The 22,954-nt window shown below is 43.3% G+C and overlaps 1 protein-coding gene across 1 annotated transcript; it reads right to left on the bottom strand.

Moving 5' to 3' along the window:
- Nucleotides 1–282: 282 nt before the first annotated feature.
- Nucleotides 283–22,387, bottom strand: LOC112241864 (tetraspanin-8). Its single transcript, XM_024409885.2, has 9 exons — nt 22,226–22,387; nt 21,824–21,892; nt 21,075–21,191; nt 20,634–20,708; nt 9,513–9,608; nt 4,902–5,018; nt 1,684–1,740; nt 1,295–1,378; nt 283–1,160 (listed from the first exon to the last, which is right to left on the bottom strand). Exons 1-9 carry the CDS (start codon nt 22,283–22,285, stop codon nt 993–995), a joined length of 843 nt encoding a protein of 280 aa, XP_024265653.1. The 5' UTR covers nt 22,286–22,387; the 3' UTR covers nt 283–992.
- Between the last annotated feature and the right edge of the window lie 567 nt (nt 22,388–22,954).

The raw sequence follows: 22,954 nt of genomic DNA, 5'->3' as shown, positions 1-22,954 counted from the left end.
ACCTGTCTCTTCCCTCGGGTGTTTTAGTCAGGGTTCTCCTCTGATCCCTCACCTGTCTCTTCCCTTGGGTGTTTTAGTCTCCTCTCTCAGTAGCCTCAGGTTTGTAGACAATAACATCTAGAGTTTTTATTCAACTGAATTGGAACTTAATATGCAAAGCATCTAAAATAGAATGTTTTCTCAAAAGAGGAAATCATTTCAAAATTCTAATATATAATATATTCCTCAGAAGAGTTGTAAATAAGTTCCAAATTATAATATATTTGTACAAAAAGAGACACGTAGAAGACAGATGCTTTATTTAGAAACATAGAGAGCAAGACAGTTGGCATGTTGTATATTTCATATAAGGATCTACAGTTCATAGAAAAACACTTTACATTGTTCCATTTCATTGCAAAAAGCTACAGGACTTTTGTCAACCTTCCCTTTCATTTCCCTTTTTATTATTGCAGTTTCAAGGCAAATGATTTGACATTCAAAGTCCTATGGAAATGACATTCTGTCCTTACTATCTCAGAGTTGTACTCTCCTTGTGTTATCCTCTTTTCAAAACGCCCTGCCGGCTCATTGTGTCTCATTCTGCAAATAAAACGTAACGTTCCCCAACCATTTTACTCAGAACTCGCTGCATATGTATAAAACCACCGGTTCTCTTTAAACGTAGAACTCAAATCAAAGCAAATTACACACAGAAGGAAGCAGCACCTTCCCTTTTGGTTTGACAGTCAGAAAGAGAGTTAAGGAGACCTCTCGTTGAAAAACACACAACAACAACCATGAGAAGATGTGGAAGGAAAACAGTGGGAGTCTGGACACCATAGAAATAGACCACTAGAAAGACAATCCCCATTCAACTATATTGATCATACCCCAATGGTTGTGGGGCTTTAACCATTCTAGTAGTTATATTTCTATGCTGAGCCAGACTGAACAACAGCCTAAAACCATGTCATCTAAACTAACCACATCCTGAACCTCAGTCTGCTTTTTCACTTCTCAGGCTTCTCAGGCTCGTTGTAAAGCTCGGTGTACTTGGGTGGGTGGGAACTGAACCCGAACTTGGATGGGTGAGAGCTGACACTGAACACCACAGGAACCGCTACGGTAGAGCTCCTCAGCTGAGCCAGCAGGACGGCAGACATCACCGCTCCCAGGAGCTGGAGAACAACACAACAACATGAATTAAAAACAACCACGCAGGTGACAGCAAGCCAGGGGACTAGTAGAGATATTCAACTGACAGTTTGATGTGTAAGGTGTGAAATGTGCGCGGTAAAGAATGCACGCTCACAGCCAGAGCAGCGAATCCGAAGGAAATGCCCAACACGATGTCCAGAGCTTTAGCCAGGTAGCCCTCGAGGATGGGGAAGCAGGTCTGTGGGACAGAGGTCCGTTAATACTCATTGGAACACAGATCACAACTCAGTCATGTGGTACTAGCGATGCCAAGGTCACGGGTTCAATTCCCGCAGGGATCACAAAAACCTCAAAATGTGCAGACTGAAAAAGAGGTTGGTGAATTTCATGTCTGTGTAATTAACGTGACTCAGATCATGGCTCAACAGAAGAGTTTCAGTCTCCACAGTGTGCTGCTATCTGATCAGTGACAAAAGCAACCGGTTCTGTCTAGGAATGTAGACGGTTGATCTAAAGATAATAGAAAAGGGAAGCTGGTCCAACCTGTTTGTAGATCAGCTGCTGGTGTCCAGTCATCCTGTACTCTGAAAGGAACAACAACTGAAAAACAGAAGAAGAAGAAAAACTGACACGACGTAACCCTTTATGAATGTCTCTAACAGACATAACCCTTTATGAATGTCTCTAACAGACATAACCCTTTATGAATGTCTCTAACAGACATAACCCTTTATGAATGTCTCTAACAGACATAACCCTTTATGAATGTCTCTAACAGACATAACCCTTTATGAATGTCTCTAACAGACATAACCCTTTATGAATGTCTCTAACAGACGTAACCCTTTATGAATGTCTCTAACAGACGTAACCCTTTATGAATGTCTCTAACAGACGTAACCCTTTATGAATGTCTCTAACAGACGTAACCCTTTATGAATGTCTCTAACAGACATAACCCTTTATGAATGTCTCTAACAGACGTAACCCTTTATGAATGTCTCTAACCCTTTTATGAATGTCTCTAACAGACGTAACCCTTTATGAATGTCTCTAACAGACGTAACCCTTTATGAATGTCTCTAACAGACGTAACCCTTTATGAATGTCTCTAACAGACGTAACCCTTTATGAATGTCTCTAACAGACGTAACCCTTTATGAATGTCTCTAACAGACGTAACCCTTTATGAATGTCTCTAACAGACGTAACCCTTTATGAATGTCTCTAACAGACGTAACCCTTTATGAATGTCTCTAACAGACGTAATGTCTCTAACAGACATAACCCTTTATGAATGTCTCTAACAGACATAACTTTATGAATGTCTCTAACAGACGTAACCCTTTATGAATGTCTCTAACAGACGTAACCCTTTATGAATGTCTCTAACAGACATAACCCTTTATGAATGTCTAACAGACATAAATGTCAGACGTAACCCTTTATGAATGTCTCTAACAGACGTAACCCTTTATGAATGTCTCTAACAGACGTAACCCTTTATGAATGTCTCTAACAGACATAACCCTTTATGAATGTCTCTAACAGACGTAACCCTTTATGAATGTCTCTAACAGACGTTTTATGAATGTCTCTAACAGACATAACCCTTTATGAATGTCTCTAACAGACGTAACCCTTTATGAATGTCTCTAACAGACGTAACCCTTTATGAATGTCTCTAACAGACGTAACCCTTTATGAATGTCTCTAACAGACGTAACCCTTTATGAATGTCTCTAACAGACGTAACCCTTTATGAATGTCTCTAACAGACGTAACCCTTTATGAATGTCTCTAACAGACATAACCCTTTATGAATGTCTCTAACAGACATAACCCTTTATGAATGTCTCTAACAGACATAACCCTTTATGAATGTCTCTAACAGACATAACCCTTTATGAATGTCTCTAACAGACATAACCCTTTATGAATGTCTCTAACAGACGTAACCCTTTATGAATGTCTCTAACAGACATAACCCTTTATGAATGTCTCTAACAGACGTAACCCTTTATGAATGTCTCTAACAGACGTAACCCTTTATGAATGTCTCTAACAGACCCCTTTATGAATGTCTCTAACAGACGAATGTTTCTAACCCCCTTTATGAATGTCTCTAACAGACGTAACCCTTTATGAATGTCTCTAACAGACATAACCCTTTATGAATGTTTCTAACAGACATAACCCTTTATGAATGTCTCTAACAGACCCTTTATGAATGTCTCTAACAGACATAACCCTTTATGAATGTCTCTATCTAACAGACGTAACCCTTTATGAATGTCTCTAACAGACATAACCCTTTATGAATGTTTTCTAACAGACATAACCCTTTATGAATGTCTCTAACAGACATAACCCTTTATGAATGTCTCTAACAGACGTAACCCTTTATGAATGTCTCTAACAGACGTAACCCTTTATGAATGTCTCTAACAGACGTAACCCTTTATGAATGTCTCTAACAGACATAACCCTTAATGAATGTCTCAAACAGACATAACCCAACCAGTTATGCATTAGGGGGCGCTATTAACATTTTTGGATGAAAAACGTTCCCGTTTTAAACAAGATATTTTGTCACGAAAAGATGCTCGACTATGCATATAATTGAAGCTTTGGAAAGAAAACACTCTGACGTTTCCAAAACTGCAAAGATATTGTCTGTGAGTGCCACAGAACTGATGTTACAGGCGAAACCCAGATAAAAATCCAACCAGGAAGTGCCGCATTTTTGGAAACCGCCTCATGCCAATGACTCCTTATATGGCTGTGAATGAGCTACGAATGAGCTTAGGTTTTCCACGTATTCCCCAAGGTGTCTACAGCATTGTGACGTCTTTTTAGGCATTTCCATTGAAGAATGGCTGTAAGGAACCATATATGGCATGTGGTCACATTGTGTCTCCCGCAGAAAATCTTGCGTAAAATACTGAGGTAGCCATTTTTCCAATCGCTTCTTATGAGAAACCAATTGCCTCGACGGATATATTATAGAAAATATATGTTAAAAACACCTTGAGGATGGATCCTAAACAACGTTTGCCGTGTTTCTGTCGATATTATGGAGCAAATTTTGAAAAAGGTTTGGCGTTATAGTTGTAGCATTTTCCGGTCGATTTCTCAGCCAAGCATGGTGAAGAAACGGGAGCTATTTCGCCTACAAAAATAATATTTTTGGAAAAAAGGGAACATTTGCTATCTAACTCGGAGTCTCCTGAGCGAAAGCATCCGAATTTCTTCAAAGGTAAATTATTTAATTTGGTTGCTTTTCTTATTTTCGTGAAAATGTTGCCTGCTGCCAGCATAGCCTAGCATAGCATTATGCCATGATAAACTTACACAAATGCTTGTCTAGCGTTGGCTGTAACGCATATTTTGAAAATCTGAGATGACAGTGTTGTTAACAAAAGGCTAAGCTTGTGTTTGAATATATTTATTTCATTCCATTTGTGATTTTCATGAATAGGAAAAGTTTCTAGGGGTACTTATGTCCGCTGCATTATGCTAATGCGTTTGAGGCTATGATTACGCTCCCGGATACGGGTTTGCTCGTCGCAACAGGTTAATGAATGTCTCTAACAGACATAATGTACTGAAGGGCTAAAAGGTGTCTCATGGTAGACCAGGATGTAAACCTATGTGCATAAGAACTGAGAAGAAGAAGAAGGAGGAGAAGAAGGAGGAGGAGACTATTGACTATAAAGCTACATCATCAGTCCTGTCATGTAGAGTTGATCTGAACTCACCCGGTATGGAATGTTCAGGCATGTACCCTCCATCTGATCTTCCTCCCCCTGACAGAGACAGGAGTCAGGGACGTTGTTGCCCCAGTCTGTGTAACTGAACAGCCCACAGCACTTCAACTGTTAAAAAAAACACACACAGTCAGTCAGCGTATCGGGCAAAAGGACATGTTGAGAAATGTAAACTAGTTGAACCACGAGGTCAACCTCAACACAAAGGACATGTTGAGAACAGTAAACTAGTTGAACCACGAGGTCAACCTCAACACAAAAGGACATGTTGAGAACAGTAAACTAGTTGAACCACGAGGTCAACCTCAACACAAAGGACATGTTGAGAACAGTAAACTAGTTGAGGTTGACCTCGTGGTTCAACACAAAGGACATGTTGAGAACAGTAAACTAGTTGAACCACGAGGTCAACCTCTTCCTCATTACTGCTGGTTAGAGTCAACAAAACAAGGCTGTTATGCCCAGCAGTGTCTGGACCTATTTGGAAGGAACACTTCATTTTGGGGGTTTGGGAGGACAGTAGACTCATTGGTCAAGGGTAGAGATCAAGTGAACACTACAGTGTGTTGCTACAGGAAGTTAACATTACTGAGGTACATGTTGTACACAAAACTAAAACGTAACTTCTCAAAACTATAAAGTATATAATGAATGATATTATTGTAAATCTTAGTGAAATATTTCCGGCTGATGATTCATGGAAAAGACAGAATAGATCCAAAGCGGGATCCTTTGATATAATGAATGTTATGGACATGGTCAAAGTATTTTGTGTTTATCTTTATTCAGTATTTGGTGAACTGGCCAGGGGCTGTGGCATGGGGTTTTTCTGTTCATCTGTGGTGTGTTTGTCTTGGGGTTTTGGTGGTGGTATTGGGATTGTAGCTTAGTGGGTTGTCTAGCAAGGTCTATGGCTGTCTGAGTGGTTCTCAATCAGAGGCAGGTGCTTATCGTTGTCTCTGATTGGGAACCATATTTAGGCAGCCATATTCTTTGAGTTTGTCGTGGGTGATTGTCCTTATAACACATGTCTTACTTGTACCACTGCTGTTAGTTTGCACTAGATAGGCTGTTTTCTCTTTTCATTACGTTTATTGTTTTGTCCTGTTTAGTGTTTAGTCAGTGGTTACTGTTTAGTCCTGTGTTTACGTTTTGTTTAATAAATATGGATCAGTAATCGACACGCTGCAGTTTGTCCGACTCTCCTTCATCTCCACTAGAAAACCGTTACAGAATCACCCACCACCAACGGACCAAGCAGCGTGTTAACAGGCAGGAACCACAGGAGAGGCAACAGAGGCAGCAGCAGCAGGAGCAGCAGCAGCTGCAGTGGGAGAGGCTGCACCACCTGGAGAAATGGACATGGGAGGAAGAACTGGTAGTCCTGGTAAAGGACCCTGGGCTCAGCCTGGAGAGTATATCAGCCGCCCCAAGGAAGAACTGGAGGCTGGTCCTGAAAGCTGAGAGGCGCAGATATGAGGAGGCAGCACGGCGTAGCGGATGGAAGCCTGAGAATCAGCCCCAAAACACATTTCTTGGGGGGCTCAGGGTAGTCCTGTCTGTGGCAGAGTCAGGAGTCAGACCTGAGCCAACTCTCCCTGTTTATCGTGAGGAGCCAAGGAGGAGACCAGAACCAGAGACTGTCTACTCAACCACTGACTGGAGGAGAGAGAAATGAGGGAGTTGCTGTGTTGGTGCTTTTAACACATCAGCATGGAATGTCGCCCGTCTACGGAACGTGTTGGGGATTTGATGGCACCTGGGTTAGCGCTCCATATAACTCAGTACCACTGAGGTGCGTGTTAGTCGGCTGGTGAAGTTGGTGCCAGCCTCACGCACCAGGCCTCCTGTGCACATCCCTAGCCTTGCACATCCTGTACCAACACTGCTCTCAAGATCTCCAGTAGCCTTCACGGTCTAGCCCATCCAGTACCACCTCCACACCCCAGCCCTCCGGTAGCAGCTCCCCGCACCACTGCTTCTCCTGTGCGTGTCCGATCCAGTACCACCAGTTCCAGCACCACGCACCAGGCCTTCAGTGTGCCTCGCCTGTTCAGCGCAGCCAGCGCTTTTCTCCTCTCCTGCGCTGCTGGAGTCTCCCGCCTGTTTAACGCAGCCAGAGCCTTCCTCCTCTACAGCGCTGCCGGTAGCCTCCCGCCTGTTCAGCGCAGCCAGAGCCTTCTCTCCATCAGTCTACAGCGCTGCCGGAGCCTCCCGCCTGTATCAGCGCAGCCAGAGCCTTCCTCCTCTACAGCGCTGCCGGAGCCTCCCGCCTGTTTAGCGCATCAGTACCAGAGCTTTCTCCTCTCCTGCGCTAACACATCAGTCTCACGCCTATCTAGCGCTGTTACTTTATAACCATCATCTCCAGCGCTGCCTGTAGTCCTGTCCGCCTGTTTAGCGCAGCCAGAGCCTTCCTCCGACACAGCGCTGCAGGAGTCTCCCGCCTGTTCAGCGCAGCCAGAGCTGCCAGTCCGCACACATCAGCCAGAGCTGTCAGTCTGCATGGAGCAGCCAGAGCTGTCAGTCCGCATGGAGCAGCCAGAGCTGTCAGTCACATCAGCAGCCCACTGACAGTCTGCATGAAGCAGCTGTCTACATAGTATAACAGCCAGAGCTGCCAGTCTGCATGAAGCAGCCAGAGCTGTCAGTCTGCATGGAGCAGTCAGAGCTGTCAGTCTGCATGGAGGAGCCAGAGCTGTCCTGTCTACATGAAGCAGCCCGAGCTGCCAGTCTGTAGTCCTGTCTACATGGATAACCAGATCAGTATGGAGCAGCCACTGAGCTGTCAGTCTAACATGAAGCAGCCTGTAGCCCAGTCTGCATAAGCAGCCAGTCAGTGGAGCAGCCAGAGCTGTAGTCTGCATGAAGCAGCCAGAGCTGTCAGTCTGCATGGAGCAGCCAGAGCTGTCAGTCTGCATGGAGCAGCCAGTCTGCATGGAGTCCTGTCTGCACGGAGCTGTCAGTCTGCACGGTAGCTGTCAGTCTGTCACGGAGCTGTCAGTCTGTAAGGAGCTGCCAGTCTGCACATCAGCTGCCAGTCTGCAAGGAGCTGCCAGTCAGCACGGAGCCGCCAGAGCGGTCAGTCTGTAAGTGAGCCTGTCAGCCTATATGGAGCAGCTAGTGCCGCCAGTCTGCCCAGCGCCGCCAGTGCCCCCAGTCTGCCCAGCATGACGCCAGTCTGCCCAGCGCCATCAGTCTGCCCAGCATCGCCAGTCTGCCCAGCCACTGACCAGTCTGCCCAGCATAACCAGTCTGCCCAGCACCGCCAGTCTGCCCAGCTGTAGTCTGCCCGGCGTCGCCAGTCTGCCGCCGCCTGTAGTCTGCCCGGTATAACACATCAGTCTGCCACTGGCGCCTGCCAGTCTGCTGTCTGCCCAGCACTGCCAGTCAACCAGACTCTTCCAGATCTGCCAGTCATCTTCCAGATCTGCCAGTCAACCAGACTCTTCCAGATCTGCCAGTCAACCAGACTCTTCCAGATCTGCCAGTCAGCCAGGATCTGCCAGTCAGCCAGGATCTGCTGAAACCACCAGCCAGCCTGGAGCCTGTCTAGTATAACACATCAGTACCTGCCTGAGCTTCCTCTCACTCCTGAGCTTCCTCTCTCCTGAGCTTCCTCTCACTCCTGAGCTTCCTCTCACCACGGAGTCCTGTCTCTATCCTGAGCTTTCTCTCACTCCTGTAGCTTTCTCTCAGTATAACCATCAGCTTTCTCTCACTCCTGAGCTTTCTACTCACTATAACACATCTTCCCCTCAGTCCACGACTGCCTCGGTCCCGAGTGTCCTTCAGTCCCGATCTGTTCCTCAGTCCAGTGGGGTTCTGGGTGATACTACACCATGGTCAGTGGACTATCCAGGGACGAAGGGAGAGGGGACTAAGACATTAAAGGAGTCCTGTCTACGTATAACACATCAGCGCCACTGGTAGCCGCCACCATGGACAGACGCCCACCCGGACCCTCCCTATTGTTTTGAGGTGCGTCAGTATAACACATCAGTACACTGGCTGTAGTCCGCACTGTATAACTTAGGGGGTTCTGTCACATCAGCCCTGGTCAAAGTATTTTGTGTTTATCTTTATGTATTTGGTCAGGCCAGGGTGTGTCCTGCATGGGGTTTTTGTACCACTGTGGTGTGTTTGTCTTGGGGTTTTGGTGGTGGTATTGGGATTGTAGCTTAGTGGGTTGTCTAGTAAGGTCTATGGCTGTCTGGAGTACTCAATCAGACAGGTGCTATCCTGTCTCTGATTGGGAACCATATTTAGTAGCCATATTCTTTGAGTTTGTCGTGGGTGATTGTCCTTAGTGTCTTACTTGTACTCACTGTTAGTTTGCACTAGATAGGCTGTTTTCGGTTTTCATTACGTTTATTGTTTTGTCGTGTTTAGTGTTTAGTCGTGTTAGTGTTTAACACATCGTGTTTACGTTTTGTTTAATAAATATGGATCGTATAACAATCGACACGCTGCAGTTTGTCCGACTCTCCTTCATCTCCACTAGAAAACCGTTACAGATACCACTGACTGTAGTCCTGTAATGAATGTTATGGACATGTCAAGTATATTGTGGTGAAATGATGAATGGAAATGTCCCTGTACATTCAGCTGAATCCTCTCAGTGAACTGTCTAACATCAGGGGAGGCTTCGTTCAGAGGCAGGGCCTCTCGGAACTTCTCCTCCATGATCTGCTTCATCTGCAAAACAAACACAACAACCACAGGTGTCAACAATGGCCTTGACAGAATATACACACACACACACACACACACACACACACACACACACACACACACACACACACACACACACACACATCAGTACCACTGTAGTCCTGTCTACTAGTATAACACATCAGTATTACAGTACCACTGGCTGTAGTCCTGTCTACTAGTATAACACATCAGTACCACTGGCTGTAGTCCTGTCTACTAGTATAACACATCAGTATTACAGTACCACTGGCTGTAGTCCTGTCTACCAGTATAACACATCAGTACCACTGACTGTAGTCCTGTCTACTAGTATAACACATCAGTATTACAGTACCACTGGCTGTAGTCCTGTCTACCAGTATAACACATCAGTACCACTGACTGTAGTCCTGTCTACTAGTATAACACATCAGTATTACAGTACCACTGGCTGTAGTCCTGTCTACCAGTATAACACATCAGTACCACTGGCTGTAGTCCTGTCTACTAGTATAACACATCAGTATTACAGTACCACTGGCTGTAGTCCTGTCTACTCGTATAACACATCAGTATTACAGTACCACTGGCTGTAGTCCTGTCTACCAGTATAACACATCAGTACCACTGACTGTAGTCCTGTCTACCAGTATAACACATCAGTATTACAGTACCACTGACTGTAGTCCTGTCTACCAGGATAACACATCAGTACCACTGACTGTAGTCCTGTCTACTAGTATAACACATCAGTACCACCACTGACTGTAGTCCTGTCTACCAGGATAACACATCAGTACCACTGACTGTAGTCCTGTCTACTAGTATAACACATCAGTACCACTGGCTGTAGTCCTGTCTACCAGGATAACACATCAGTACCACTGACTGTAGTCCTGTCTACCAGGATAACACATCAGTATTACAGTACCACTGACTGTAGTCCTGTCTACCAGTATAACACATCAGTACCACTGACTGTAGTCCTGTCTACCAGGATAACACATCAGTATTACAGTACCACTGACTGTAGTCCTGTCTACCAGTATAACACATCAGTACCACTGGCTGTAGTCCTGTCTACCAGGATAACACATCAGTATTACAGTACCACTGACTGTAGTCCTGTCTACCAGTATAACACATCAGTACCACTGGCTGTAGTCCTGTCTACTGTCAGTACCAGGTAGTACCAGTATAACACATCAGTACCACTGACTGTAGTCCTGTCTACCAGTATAACACATCAGTATTACAGTACCACTGGCTGTAGTCCTGTCTACTAGTATAACACATCAGTACCACTGACTGTAGTCCTGTCTACTAGTATAACACATCAGTATTACAGTACCACTGGCTGTAGTCCTGTCTACCAGTATAACACATCAGTACCACTGACTGTAGTCCTGTCTACTAGTATAACACATCAGTATTACAGTACCACTGGCTGTAGTCCTGTCTACTAGTATAACACATCAGTACCACTGGCTGTAGTCCTGTCTACTAGTATAACACATCAGTACCACTGGCTGTAGTCCTGTCTACTAGTATAACACATCAGTACCACTGACTGTAGTCCTGTCTACTAGTATAACACATCAGTACCACTTACAGTCCTGTCTACCACTGGCTGTAGTCCTGTCTACTAGTATAACACATCAGTACCACTGGCTGTAGTCCTGTCTACTAGTATAACACATCAGTACCACTGACTGTAGTCCTGTCTACTAGTATAACACATCAGTAGTCCTGTCTACTAGTATAACACAGTACCACTGGCTGTAGTCCTGTCTACTAGTATAACACATCAGTACCACTGGCTGTAGTCCTGTCTACTAGTATAACACATCAGTACCACTGGCTGTAGTCCTGTCTACTAGTATAATACATCAGTACCACTGGCTGTAGTCCTGTCTACTAGTATAACACATCAGTACCACTGACTGTAGTCCTGTCTACTAGTATAACACATCAGTACCACTGGCTGTAGTCCTGTCTACCAGTATAACACATCAGTACCACTGGCTGTAGTCCTGTCTACTAGTATAACACATCAGTACCACTGACTGTAGTCCTGTCTACCAGTATAACACATCAGTATGACTGTAGTCAGTATAACCACTGGCTGTAGTCCTGTCTACTAGTATAACACATCAGTATGGCTGTAGTCCTGTACCACTGGCTGTAGTCCTGTCTACTAGTATAACACATCAGTATTACAGTACCACTGGCTGTAGTCCTGTCTACTAGTATAACACATCAGTATTACAGTACCACTGGCTGTAGTCCTGTCTACTAGTATAACACATCAGTACCACTGACTGTAGTCCTGTCTACTAGTATAACACATCAGTATTACAGTACCACTGACTGTAGTCCTGTCTACTAGTATAACACATCAGTATTACAGTACCACTGGCTGTAGTCCTGTCTACTAGTATAACACATCAGTACCACTGACTGTAGTCCTGTCTACTAGTATAACACATCAGTATTACAGTACCACTGGCTGTAGTCCTGTCTACTAGTATAACACATCAGTACCACTGGCTGTAGTCCTGTCTACTAGTATAACACATCAGTATTACAGTACCACTGACTGTAGTCCTGTCTACCAGTATAACACATCAGTACCACTGACTGTAGTCCTGTCTACCAGGATAACACATCAGTACCACTGACTGTAGTCCTGTCTACCAGGATAACACATCAGTATTACAGTACCACTGGCTGTAGTCCTGTCTACTAGTATAACATCAGTACCACTGGCTGTAGTCAGTACCACTGACTGTAGTCCTGTCTACTAGTATAACACATCAGTATTACAGTACCACTGACTGTAGTCCTGTCTACCAGTATAACACATCAGTACCACTGACTGTAGTCCTGTCTACTAGTATAACACATCAGTACCACTGGCTGTAGTCCTGTCTACTAGTATAACACATCAGTACCACTGGCTGTAGTCCTGTCTACTAGTATAACACATCAGTATTACAGTACCACTGGCTGTAGTCCTGTCTACTAGTCCTGTCTACCAGTATAACACATCAGTATTACAGTACCACTGACTGTAGTCCTGTCTACTAGTATAACACATCAGTACCACTGGCTGTAGTCCTGTCTACCAGGATAACACATCAGTATTACAGTACCACTGACTGTAGTCCTGTCTACCAGTATAACACATCAGTACCACTGGCTGTAGTCCTGTCTACCAGGATAACACATCAGTATTACAGTACCACTGACTGTAGTCCTGTCTACCAGTATAACACATCAGTACCACTGGCTGTAGTCCTGTCTACCAGGATAACACATCAGTACCACTGACTGTAGTCCTGTCTACCAGGATAACACATCAGTATTACAGTACCACTGGCTGTAGTCCTGTCTAATAGTATAACACATCAGTACCACTGACTGTAGTCCTGTCTACTAGTATAACACATCAGTATTACAGTACCACTGGCTGTAGTCCTGTCTACTAGTATAACACATCAGTACCACTGGCTGTAGTCCTGTCTACTAGTATAACACATCAGTACCACTGACTGTAGTCCTGTCTACTAGTATAACACATCAGTATTACAGTACCATGACTGTAGTCCTGTCTACCAGTATAACACATCAGTACCACTGACTGTAGTCCTGTCTACCAGTATAACACATCAGTACCACTGACTGTAGTCCTGTCTACTAGTATAACACATCAGTATTACAGTACCACTGGCTGTAGTCCTGTCTACTAGTATAACACATCAGTACCACTGGCTGTAGTCCTGTCTACTAGTATAACACATCAGTACCACTGGCTGTAGTCCTGTCTACTAGTATAACACATCAGTACCACTGACTGTAGTCCTGTCTACTAGTATAACACATCAGTATTACAGTACCACTGGCTGTAGTCCTGTCTACTAGTATAACACATCAGTACCACTGACTGTAGTCCTGTCTACTAGTATAACACATCAGTACCACTGGCTGTAGTCCTGTCTACTAGTATAACACATCAGTACCACTGGCTGTAGTCCTGTCTACTAGTATAACACATCAGTACCACTGACTGTAGTCCTGTCTACTAGTATAACACATCAGTACCACTGGCTGTAGTCCTGTCTACCAGTATAACACATCAGTACCACTGACTGTAGTCCTGTCTACCAGTATAACACATCAGTACCACTGGCTGTAGTCCTGTCTACTAGTATAACACATCAGTACCACTGACTGTAGTCCTGTCTACCAGTATAACACATCAGTATTACAGTACCACTGGCTGTAGTCCTGTCTACTAGTATAACACATCAGTATTACAGTACCACTGGCTGTAGTCCTGTCTACTAGTATAACACATCAGTACCACTGACTGTAGTCCTGTCTACTAGTATAACACATCAGTATTACAGTACCACTGACTGTAGTCCTGTCTACTAGTATAACACATCAGTATTACAGTACCACTGGCTGTAGTCCTGTCTACTAGTATAACACATCAGTACCACTGACTGTAGTCCTGTCTACTAGTATAACACATCAGTATTACAGTACCACTGACTGTAGTCCTGTCTACCAGTATAACACATCAGTACCACTGACTGTAGTCCTGTCTACTAGTATAACACATCAGTATTACAGTACCACTGGCTGTAGTCCTGTCTACTAGTATAACACATCAGTATTACAGTACCACTGGCTGTAGTCCTGTCTACTAGTATAACACATCAGTATTACAGTACCACTGGCTGTAGTCCTGTCTACCAGGATAACACATCAGTATTACAGTACCACTGACTGTAGTCCTGTCTACTAGTATAACACATCAGTACCACTGGCTGTAGTCCTGTCTACTAGTATAACACATCAGTATTACAGTACCACTGACTGTAGTCCTGTCTACTAGTATAACACATCAGTACCACTGGCTGTAGTCCTGTCTACTAGTATAACACATCAGTATTACAGTACCACTGACTGTAGTCCTGTCTACTAGTATAACACATCAGTACCACTGACTGTAGTCCTGTCTACCAGGATAACACATCAGTATTACAGTACCACTGGCTGTAGTCCTGTCTACTAGTATAACACATCAGTACCACTGACTGTGGTCCTGTCTACTAGTATAACACATCAGTACCACTGACTGTAGTCCTGTCTACTAGTATAACACATCAGTACCACTGACTGTAGTCCTGTCTACTAGTATAACACATCAGTACCACTGACTGTAGTCCTGTCTACTAGTATAACACATCAGTATTACAGTACCACTGGCTGTAGTCCTGTCTACTAGTATAACACATCAGTACCACTGGCTGTAGTCCTGTCTACCAGTATAACACATCAGTACCACTGACTGTAGTCCTGTCTACCAGTATAACACATCAGTACCACTGACTGTAGTCCTGTCTACCAGTATAACACATCAGTACCACTGACTGTAGTCCTGTCTACTAGTATAACACATCAGTGTTACAGTACCACTGGCTGTAGTCCTGTCTACTAGTATAACACATCAGTATTACAGTACCACTGACTGTAGTCCTGTCTACCAGTATAACACATCAGTACCACTGACTGTAGTCCTGTCTACTAGTATAACACATCAGTACCACTGACTGTAGTCCTGTCTCCTAGTATAACACATCAGTACCACTGACTGTAGTCCTGTCTACCAGTATAACACATCAGTACCACTGACTGTAGTCCTGTCTACTAGTATAACACATCAGTATTACAGTACCACTGGCTGTAGTCCTGTCTACCAGTATAACACATCAGTACCACTGACTGTAGTCCTGTCTACACATGTACCACTGACTGTAGTCCTGTCTACTAGTATAACACATCAGTACCACTGGCTGTAGTCCTGTCTACTAGTATAACACATCAGTACCACTGGCTGTAGTCCTGTCTACTAGTATAACACATCAGTACCACTGGCTGTAGTCCTGTCTACTAGTATAACACATCAGTATTACAGTACCACTGGCTGTAGGCCTGTCTACTAGTATAACACATCAGTATTACAGTACCACTGGCTGTAGGCCTGTCTACTAGTATAACACATCAGTACCACTGGCTGTAGTCCTGTCTACTAGTATAACACATCAGTACCACTGGCTGTAGTCCTGTCTACTAGTATAACACATCAGTACCACTGGCTGTAGTCCTGTCTACCAGGATAACACATCAGTACCACTGACTGTAGTCCTGTCTACCAGGATAACACATCAGTATTACAGTACCACTGACTGTAGTCCTGTCTACCAGTATAACACATCAGTACCACTGACTGTAGTCCTGTCTACCAGTATAACACATCAGTATTACAGTACCACTGACTGTAGTCCTGTCTACCAGTATAACACATCAGTACCACTGGCTGTAGTCCTGTCTACCAGGATAACACATCAGTATTACAGTACCACTGACTGTAGTCCTGTCTACCAGTATAACACATCAGTACCACTGGCTGTAGTCCTGTCTACCAGGATAACACATCAGTACCACTGACTGTAGTCCTGTCTACCAGGATAACACATCAGTATTACAGTACCACTGGCTGTAGTCCTGTCTACCAGGATAACACATCAGTACCACTGACTGTAGTCCTGTCTACCACTGGCTGTAGTCCTGTCTACCAGGATAACACATCAGTACCACTGGCTGTAGTCCTGTCTACTAGTATAACACATCAGTACCACTGTGTAGTCCTGTCTACCAGTATAACACATCAGTACCACTGACTGTAGTCCTGTCTACTAGTATAACACATCAGTATTACAGTACCACTGGCTGTAGTCCTGTCTACCAGTATAACACATCAGTACCACTGACTGTAGTCCTGTCTACTAGTATAACACATCAGTACCACTGACTGTAGTCCTGTCTACTAGTATAACACATCAGTACCACTGGCTGTAGTCCTGTCTACTAGTATAACACATCAGTACCACTGGCTGTAGTCCTGTCTACTAGTATAACACATCAGTACCACTGGCTGTAGTCCTGTCTACTAGTATAACACATCAGTACCACTGGCTGTAGTCCTGTCTACTGTATAACACATCAGTACCACTGGCTGTAGTCCTGTCTACCAGTATAACACATCAGTATTACAGTCCTGTCTACACTGGCTGTAGTCCTGTCTACCAGTATAACACATCAGTATTACAGTACCACTGGCTGTAGTCCTGTCTACTAGTATAACACATCAGTATTACAGTACCACTGGCTGTAGTCCTGTCTACTAGTATAACACATCAGTACCACTGGCTGTAGTCCTGTCTACTAGTATAACACATCAGTAGTGTAGTCCTGTCTACTAGTATAACACATCAGTATTACAGTACCACTGACTGTAGTCCTGTCTACTAGTATAACACATCAGTATTACAGTACCACTGGCTGTAGTCCTGTCTACTAGTATAACACATCAGTACCACTGACTGTAGTCCTGTCTACTAGTATAACACATCAGTATTACAGTACCACTGGCTGTAGTCCTGTCTACCAGTATAACACATCAGTCAGTACCACTGATAACACATCAGTATAACAGTACCACTGGCTGTAGTCCTGTCTACCAGTATAACACATCAGTACATCAGTACCACTGGCTGTAGTCCTGTCTACCAGGATAACACATCAGTATTACAGTACCACTGACTGTAGTCCTGTCTACCAGTATAACACATCAGTACCACTGGCTGTAGTCCTGTCTACCAGGATAACACATCAGTACCACTGACTGTAGTCCTGTCTACCAGGATAACACATCAGTATTACAGTACCACTGGCTGTAGTCCTGTCTACCAGGATAACACATCAGTACCACTGACTGTAGTCCTGTCTACCAGGATAACACATCAGTATTACAGTACCACTGGCTGTAGTCCTGTCTAATAGTATAACACATCAGTACCACTGACTGTAGTCCTGTCTACTAGTATAACACATCAGTATTACAGTACCACTGACTGTAGTCCTGTCTACCAGTATAACACATCAGTACCACTGACTGTAGTCCTGTCTACCAGTATAACACATCAGTACCACTGACTGTAGTCCTGTCTACTAGTATAACACATCAGTATTACAGTACCACTGGCTGTAGTCCTGTCTACTAGTATAACACATCAGTACCACTGGCTGTAGTCCTGTCTACTAGTATAACACATCAGTACCACTGGCTGTAGTCCTGTCTACTAGTATAACACATCAGTACCACTGGCTGTAGTCCTGTCTACTAGTATAACACATCAGTACCACTGACTGTAGTCCTGTCTACTAGTATAACACATCAGTATTACAGTACCACTGGCTGTAGTCCTGTCTACTAGTATAACACATCAGTACCACTGACTGTAGTCCTGTCTACTAGTATAACACATCAGTATTACAGTACCACTGGCTGTAGTCCTGTCTACTAGTATAACACATCAGTACCACTGGCTGTAGTCCTGTCTACTAGTATAACACATCAGTACCACTGACTGTAGTCCTGTCTACTAGTATAACACATCATAACACATCAGTACCACCACTGACTGTAGTCCTGTCTACTAGTATAACACATCAGTACCACTGACTGTAGTCCTGTCTACTAGTATAACACATCAGTATTACCCACTGGCTGTAGTCCTGTCTACTAGTATAACACATCAGTACCACTGGCTGTAGTCCTGTCTACTAGTATAACACATCAGTACCACTGGCTGTAGTCCTGTCTACTAGTATAACACATCAGTACCACTGGCTGTAGTCCTGTCTACTAGTATAACACATCAGTACCACTGACTGTAGTCCTGTCTACTAGTATAACACATCAGTACCACTGGCTGTAGTCCTGTCTACCAGTATAACACATCAGTACCACTGGCTGTAGTCCTGTCTACTAGTATAACACATCAGTACCACTGACTGTAGTCCTGTCTACCAGTATAACACATCAGTATTACAGTACCACTGGCTGTAGTCCTGTTTCCTAGTATAACACATCAGTATTACAGTACCACTGGCTGTAGTCCTGTCTACTAGTATAACACATCAGTATTACAGTACCACTGGCTGTAGTCCTGTCTACTAGTATAACACATCAGTACCACTGACTGTAGTCCTGTCTACTAGTATAACACATCAGTATTACAGTACCACTGACTGTAGTCCTGTCTACTAGTATAACACATCAGTATTACAGTACCACTGGCTATAGTCCTGTCTACTAGTATAACACATCAGTACCACTGACTGTAGTCCTGTCTACTAGTATAACACATCAGTATTACAGTACCACTGACTGTAGTCCTGTCTACCAGTATATAACACACATACAGTACACATCAGTACACTGACTGTAGTCCTGTCTACTAGTATAACACATCTGAGTATTACAGTACCACTGGCTGTAGTAGTATTACAGTACCACTGGCTGTAGTCCTGTAGTCCTGTCTACTAGTCCTGTCTACTATATAACACATCAGTATTACAGTACCACTGGCTGTAGTCCTGTCTACTAGTATAACACATCAGTATTACAGTACCACTGGCTGTAGTCCTGTCTACCAGGATAACACATCAGTATTACAGTACCACTGACTGTAGTCCTGTCTACTAGTATAACACATCAGTACCACTGGCTGTAGTCCTGTCTACTAGTATAACACATCAGTATTACAGTACCACTGACTGTAGTCCTGTCTACTAGTATAACACATCAGTACCACTGACTGTAGTCCTGTCTACCAGGATAACACATCAGTATTACAGTACCACTGGCTGTAGTCCTGTCTACTAGTATAACACATCAGTACCACTGACTGTAGTCCTGTCTACTAGTATAACACATCAGTACCACTGACTGTAGTCCTGTCTACTAGTATAACACATCAGTATTACAGTACCACTGGCTGTAGTCCTGTCTACTAGTATAACACATCAGTACCACTGGCTGTAGTCCTGTCTACCAGTATAACACATCAGTACCACTGACTGTAGTCCTGTCTACCAGTATAACACATCAGTACCACTGACTGTAGTCCTGTCTACCAGTATAACACATCAGTACCACTGACTGTAGTCCTGTCTACTAGTATAACACATCAGTACCACTGGCTGTAGTCCTGTCTACCAGTATAACACATCAGTACCACTGGCTGTAGTCCTGTCTACTAGTATAACACATCAGTACCACTGGCTGTAGTCCTGTCTACCAGTATAACACATCAGTACCACTGACTGTAGTCCTGTCTACTAGTATAACACATCAGTACCACTGGCTGTAGTCCTGTCTACCAGTATAACACATCAGTACCACTGGCTGTAGTCCTGTCTACCAGTATAACACATCAGTACCACTGGCTGTAGTCCTGTCTACCAGTATAACACATCAGTATTACAGTACCACTGACTGTAGTCCTGTCTACTAGTATAACACATCAGTATTACAGTACCACTGACTGTAGTCCTGTCTACTAGTATAACACATCAGTACCACTGGCTGTAGTCCTGTCTACCAGTATAACACATCAGTACCACTGACTGTAGTCCTGTCTACTAGTATAACACATCAGTACCACTGGCTGTAGTCCTGTCTACCAGTATAACACATCAGTACCACTGACTGTAGTCCTGTCTACTAGTATAACACATCAGTACCACTGGCTGTAGTCCTGTCTACCAGTATAACACATCAGTACCACTGGCTGTAGTCCTGTCTACTAGTATAACACATCAGTATTACAGTACCACTGACTGTAGTCCTGTCTACTAGTATAACACATCAGTATTACAGTACCACTGACTGTAGTCCTGTCTACTAGTATAACACATCAGTATTACAGTACCACTGGCTGTAGTCCTGTCTACTAGTATAACACATCAGTATTACAGTACCACTGACTGTAGTCCTGTCTACTAGTATAACACATCAGTACCACTGGCTGTAGTCCTGTCTACCAGTATAACACATCAAGTATTACAGGACAGTGATGTACAGACATTATTATTACCCAACAATACCTCAGAACGGTACATGGCCGTGGGCACCGCCAGACGCAGGAGGCCGAAGCAGCCAATAAAACAGGCCACCAGAAACTAGAGAGAGAAAGTGAAAGAGAGAGATAGAGAGACTTAAACAATTTTCTGTCCAATAAAGTTACTGTGTGACTCAGTGAATCGTTGGAACAAAACAGGTTACGAAACGTTAAGTGTCTTTCCTAACCCAATGTCGTAATACGATATAAAACAGGATATCAGGGGGGTTTCCCAGACACAGACTGAGCCTAGTTCTGGACTAAAAAGCAAGCTCAAGTAGGTATCTTCATTGAAAACCAGTTTTTAGTCCATAACTGGGGTTAATCTGTGTCTGGGAAACCGTGAAATATTGTATATTGTTCTGTCTTTATGGTCGTAGATGTCTGTTTGAATGTGAACTCAGCTCGTCGCAGTAGACCCCCTCACCACGATCAGGGGAATTCTCTTCTCTCTGTGTGCTCCGTACGCCCCGAGCAGAGATATGGCCATGGTGATGCCTCCTACCAGATACATCACCAGAAACCCTTTGGACTGGTTCTCAAACTGAAAAACAATACAACATCCACCGTGTGTCTCAGCGTACCATTATGACATCATAATAGCAATGCCTCCTACCAGATACATCACCAGAAACCCTTTGGACTGGTTCTCAAACTGAAAAACAATACAACATCCACCGTGTGTCTCAGCGTACCATTATGACATCATAATAGCAATGCCTACGTTCCTAATAGGCAGAAATCACATCTTTTATTATTGCACGGTAGACCTATAATTCTTGTATGGGACAGTACTTTAGGAACATTGACTTTGTACACGAGAGTTCACTTTGTGTATATATAGCTAACCAATAAGGAAGTATAGTTATAGTCTACTACATAAACTGTTGACACATGAACCTGTTTTTCAGATGCTGAAGCGTTTAATGCTTATGAGTAACTGTTTGTTTCCACTTTTGTTTTTTCAAAATAGAGAAATTATAAAATCAAAATTAATGATCTTTGGTAAGAATTCATTCAATACCCATATATATCTATTCGTAAAATTCAGTTTGAATGTAATTTGAACTTTGAGCCCATTTAGCTCTTGTCTAGGGTGTTACGTGTGCGGCTTTAAACTTCTTCAAAGCTCAAACCGCATGTAACGCCACGGACCAGAGCTAGATCCCATTTTACCTCTGAAGTGCTGTCATTGTAGGCGAATTGACCCAGAAGTCCCAGGCCGATAATCACACCTCCAACGATCTAAAGAAAAACATCCCTTTCACTATCAAATAACATAATGTAATAAAACACGTCTTTAAAACAATATTTAACGGATGTAAAGTTGGATTATACAACTTTATACAACATGGAGAGACACGTAGGAAAGTGGATAGAAACCATATAATTTCACACAGACAGGCGACAAACATTTGTAAACTAACTTTTATGGGCAGAAGTGTTTGGTGAAGAAGATACACGAACTTGTTGTTTTGCTGCGCAGTTGATTACAATCGAAAGTAACCTTAAAGTATCGCCTACTGAGTTAATCACATGTTCCTACTTGTATTTACAAATAAAGAGTTGCTAACTTACCGCAAACAGCAGGTTGAAGAAGACAAAAAGCCGTTGGAAACAGCTATTAAGTTTAGCCATTGTCGTGTTTATCAGGTACACACTTCAGCTCTCAGAAAACGAACTCTACCTGTCTGTGCTGTTCGTGAGTGTGTCAGTTTTCCGGGTAGCTGATGTTGTCGGCAGTACGGAGTTAGTTCCTGTAAATTACACTGTCACCAACGATGTATATAAACCCTGGATTGCAGATGGTATTTATTGCCATTATAAGCCTTTGAAGCCAACGGTCGGCCATATTGGAACTCCCCGGTACGGCCCAGTCCTCCACAATAATGAGTGGAGATCTACAGTATTTATAAATAAAGGACAAAATTACATGTATTTAATCGTTTTTGTTGTTGTAGTTGGGACAGTATCATTAGTCATCAAAAAAATATATACTTTAAGGGAAATGTTTTGTTTTTTTTCTCCATTTTTTATTTGTGTGATTAGCTCACATGATTTAATTTGAACGTATGCATTAAGGTGTCTGTAATGGAATAAATGCTTTTCTAAAGATTCCAAAATACAATTACAACTGTGGGAATGCCAAGATGGAGGTTCAAAGGCTTCAACACACACACACACACCCTTAAAATCATCTAGTGTATATATATAAGTCACATACTAGCTTTTTTTCTGTATATTTAAAAAAATATATATAAAAAAAAGTACATTTCAAATTACAACAGAATAACAACAAAAACATTA

Source organism: Oncorhynchus tshawytscha, unplaced genomic scaffold (assembly GCF_018296145.1).
Source record: "Oncorhynchus tshawytscha isolate Ot180627B unplaced genomic scaffold, Otsh_v2.0 Un_scaffold_4092_pilon_pilon, whole genome shotgun sequence".
NCBI classification, from domain to species: domain Eukaryota; kingdom Metazoa; phylum Chordata; class Actinopteri; order Salmoniformes; family Salmonidae; genus Oncorhynchus; species Oncorhynchus tshawytscha.
The sequence above is the reverse complement of the archived record's forward strand: the minus strand, read 5'-3'. Positions and strand labels throughout refer to the sequence as shown.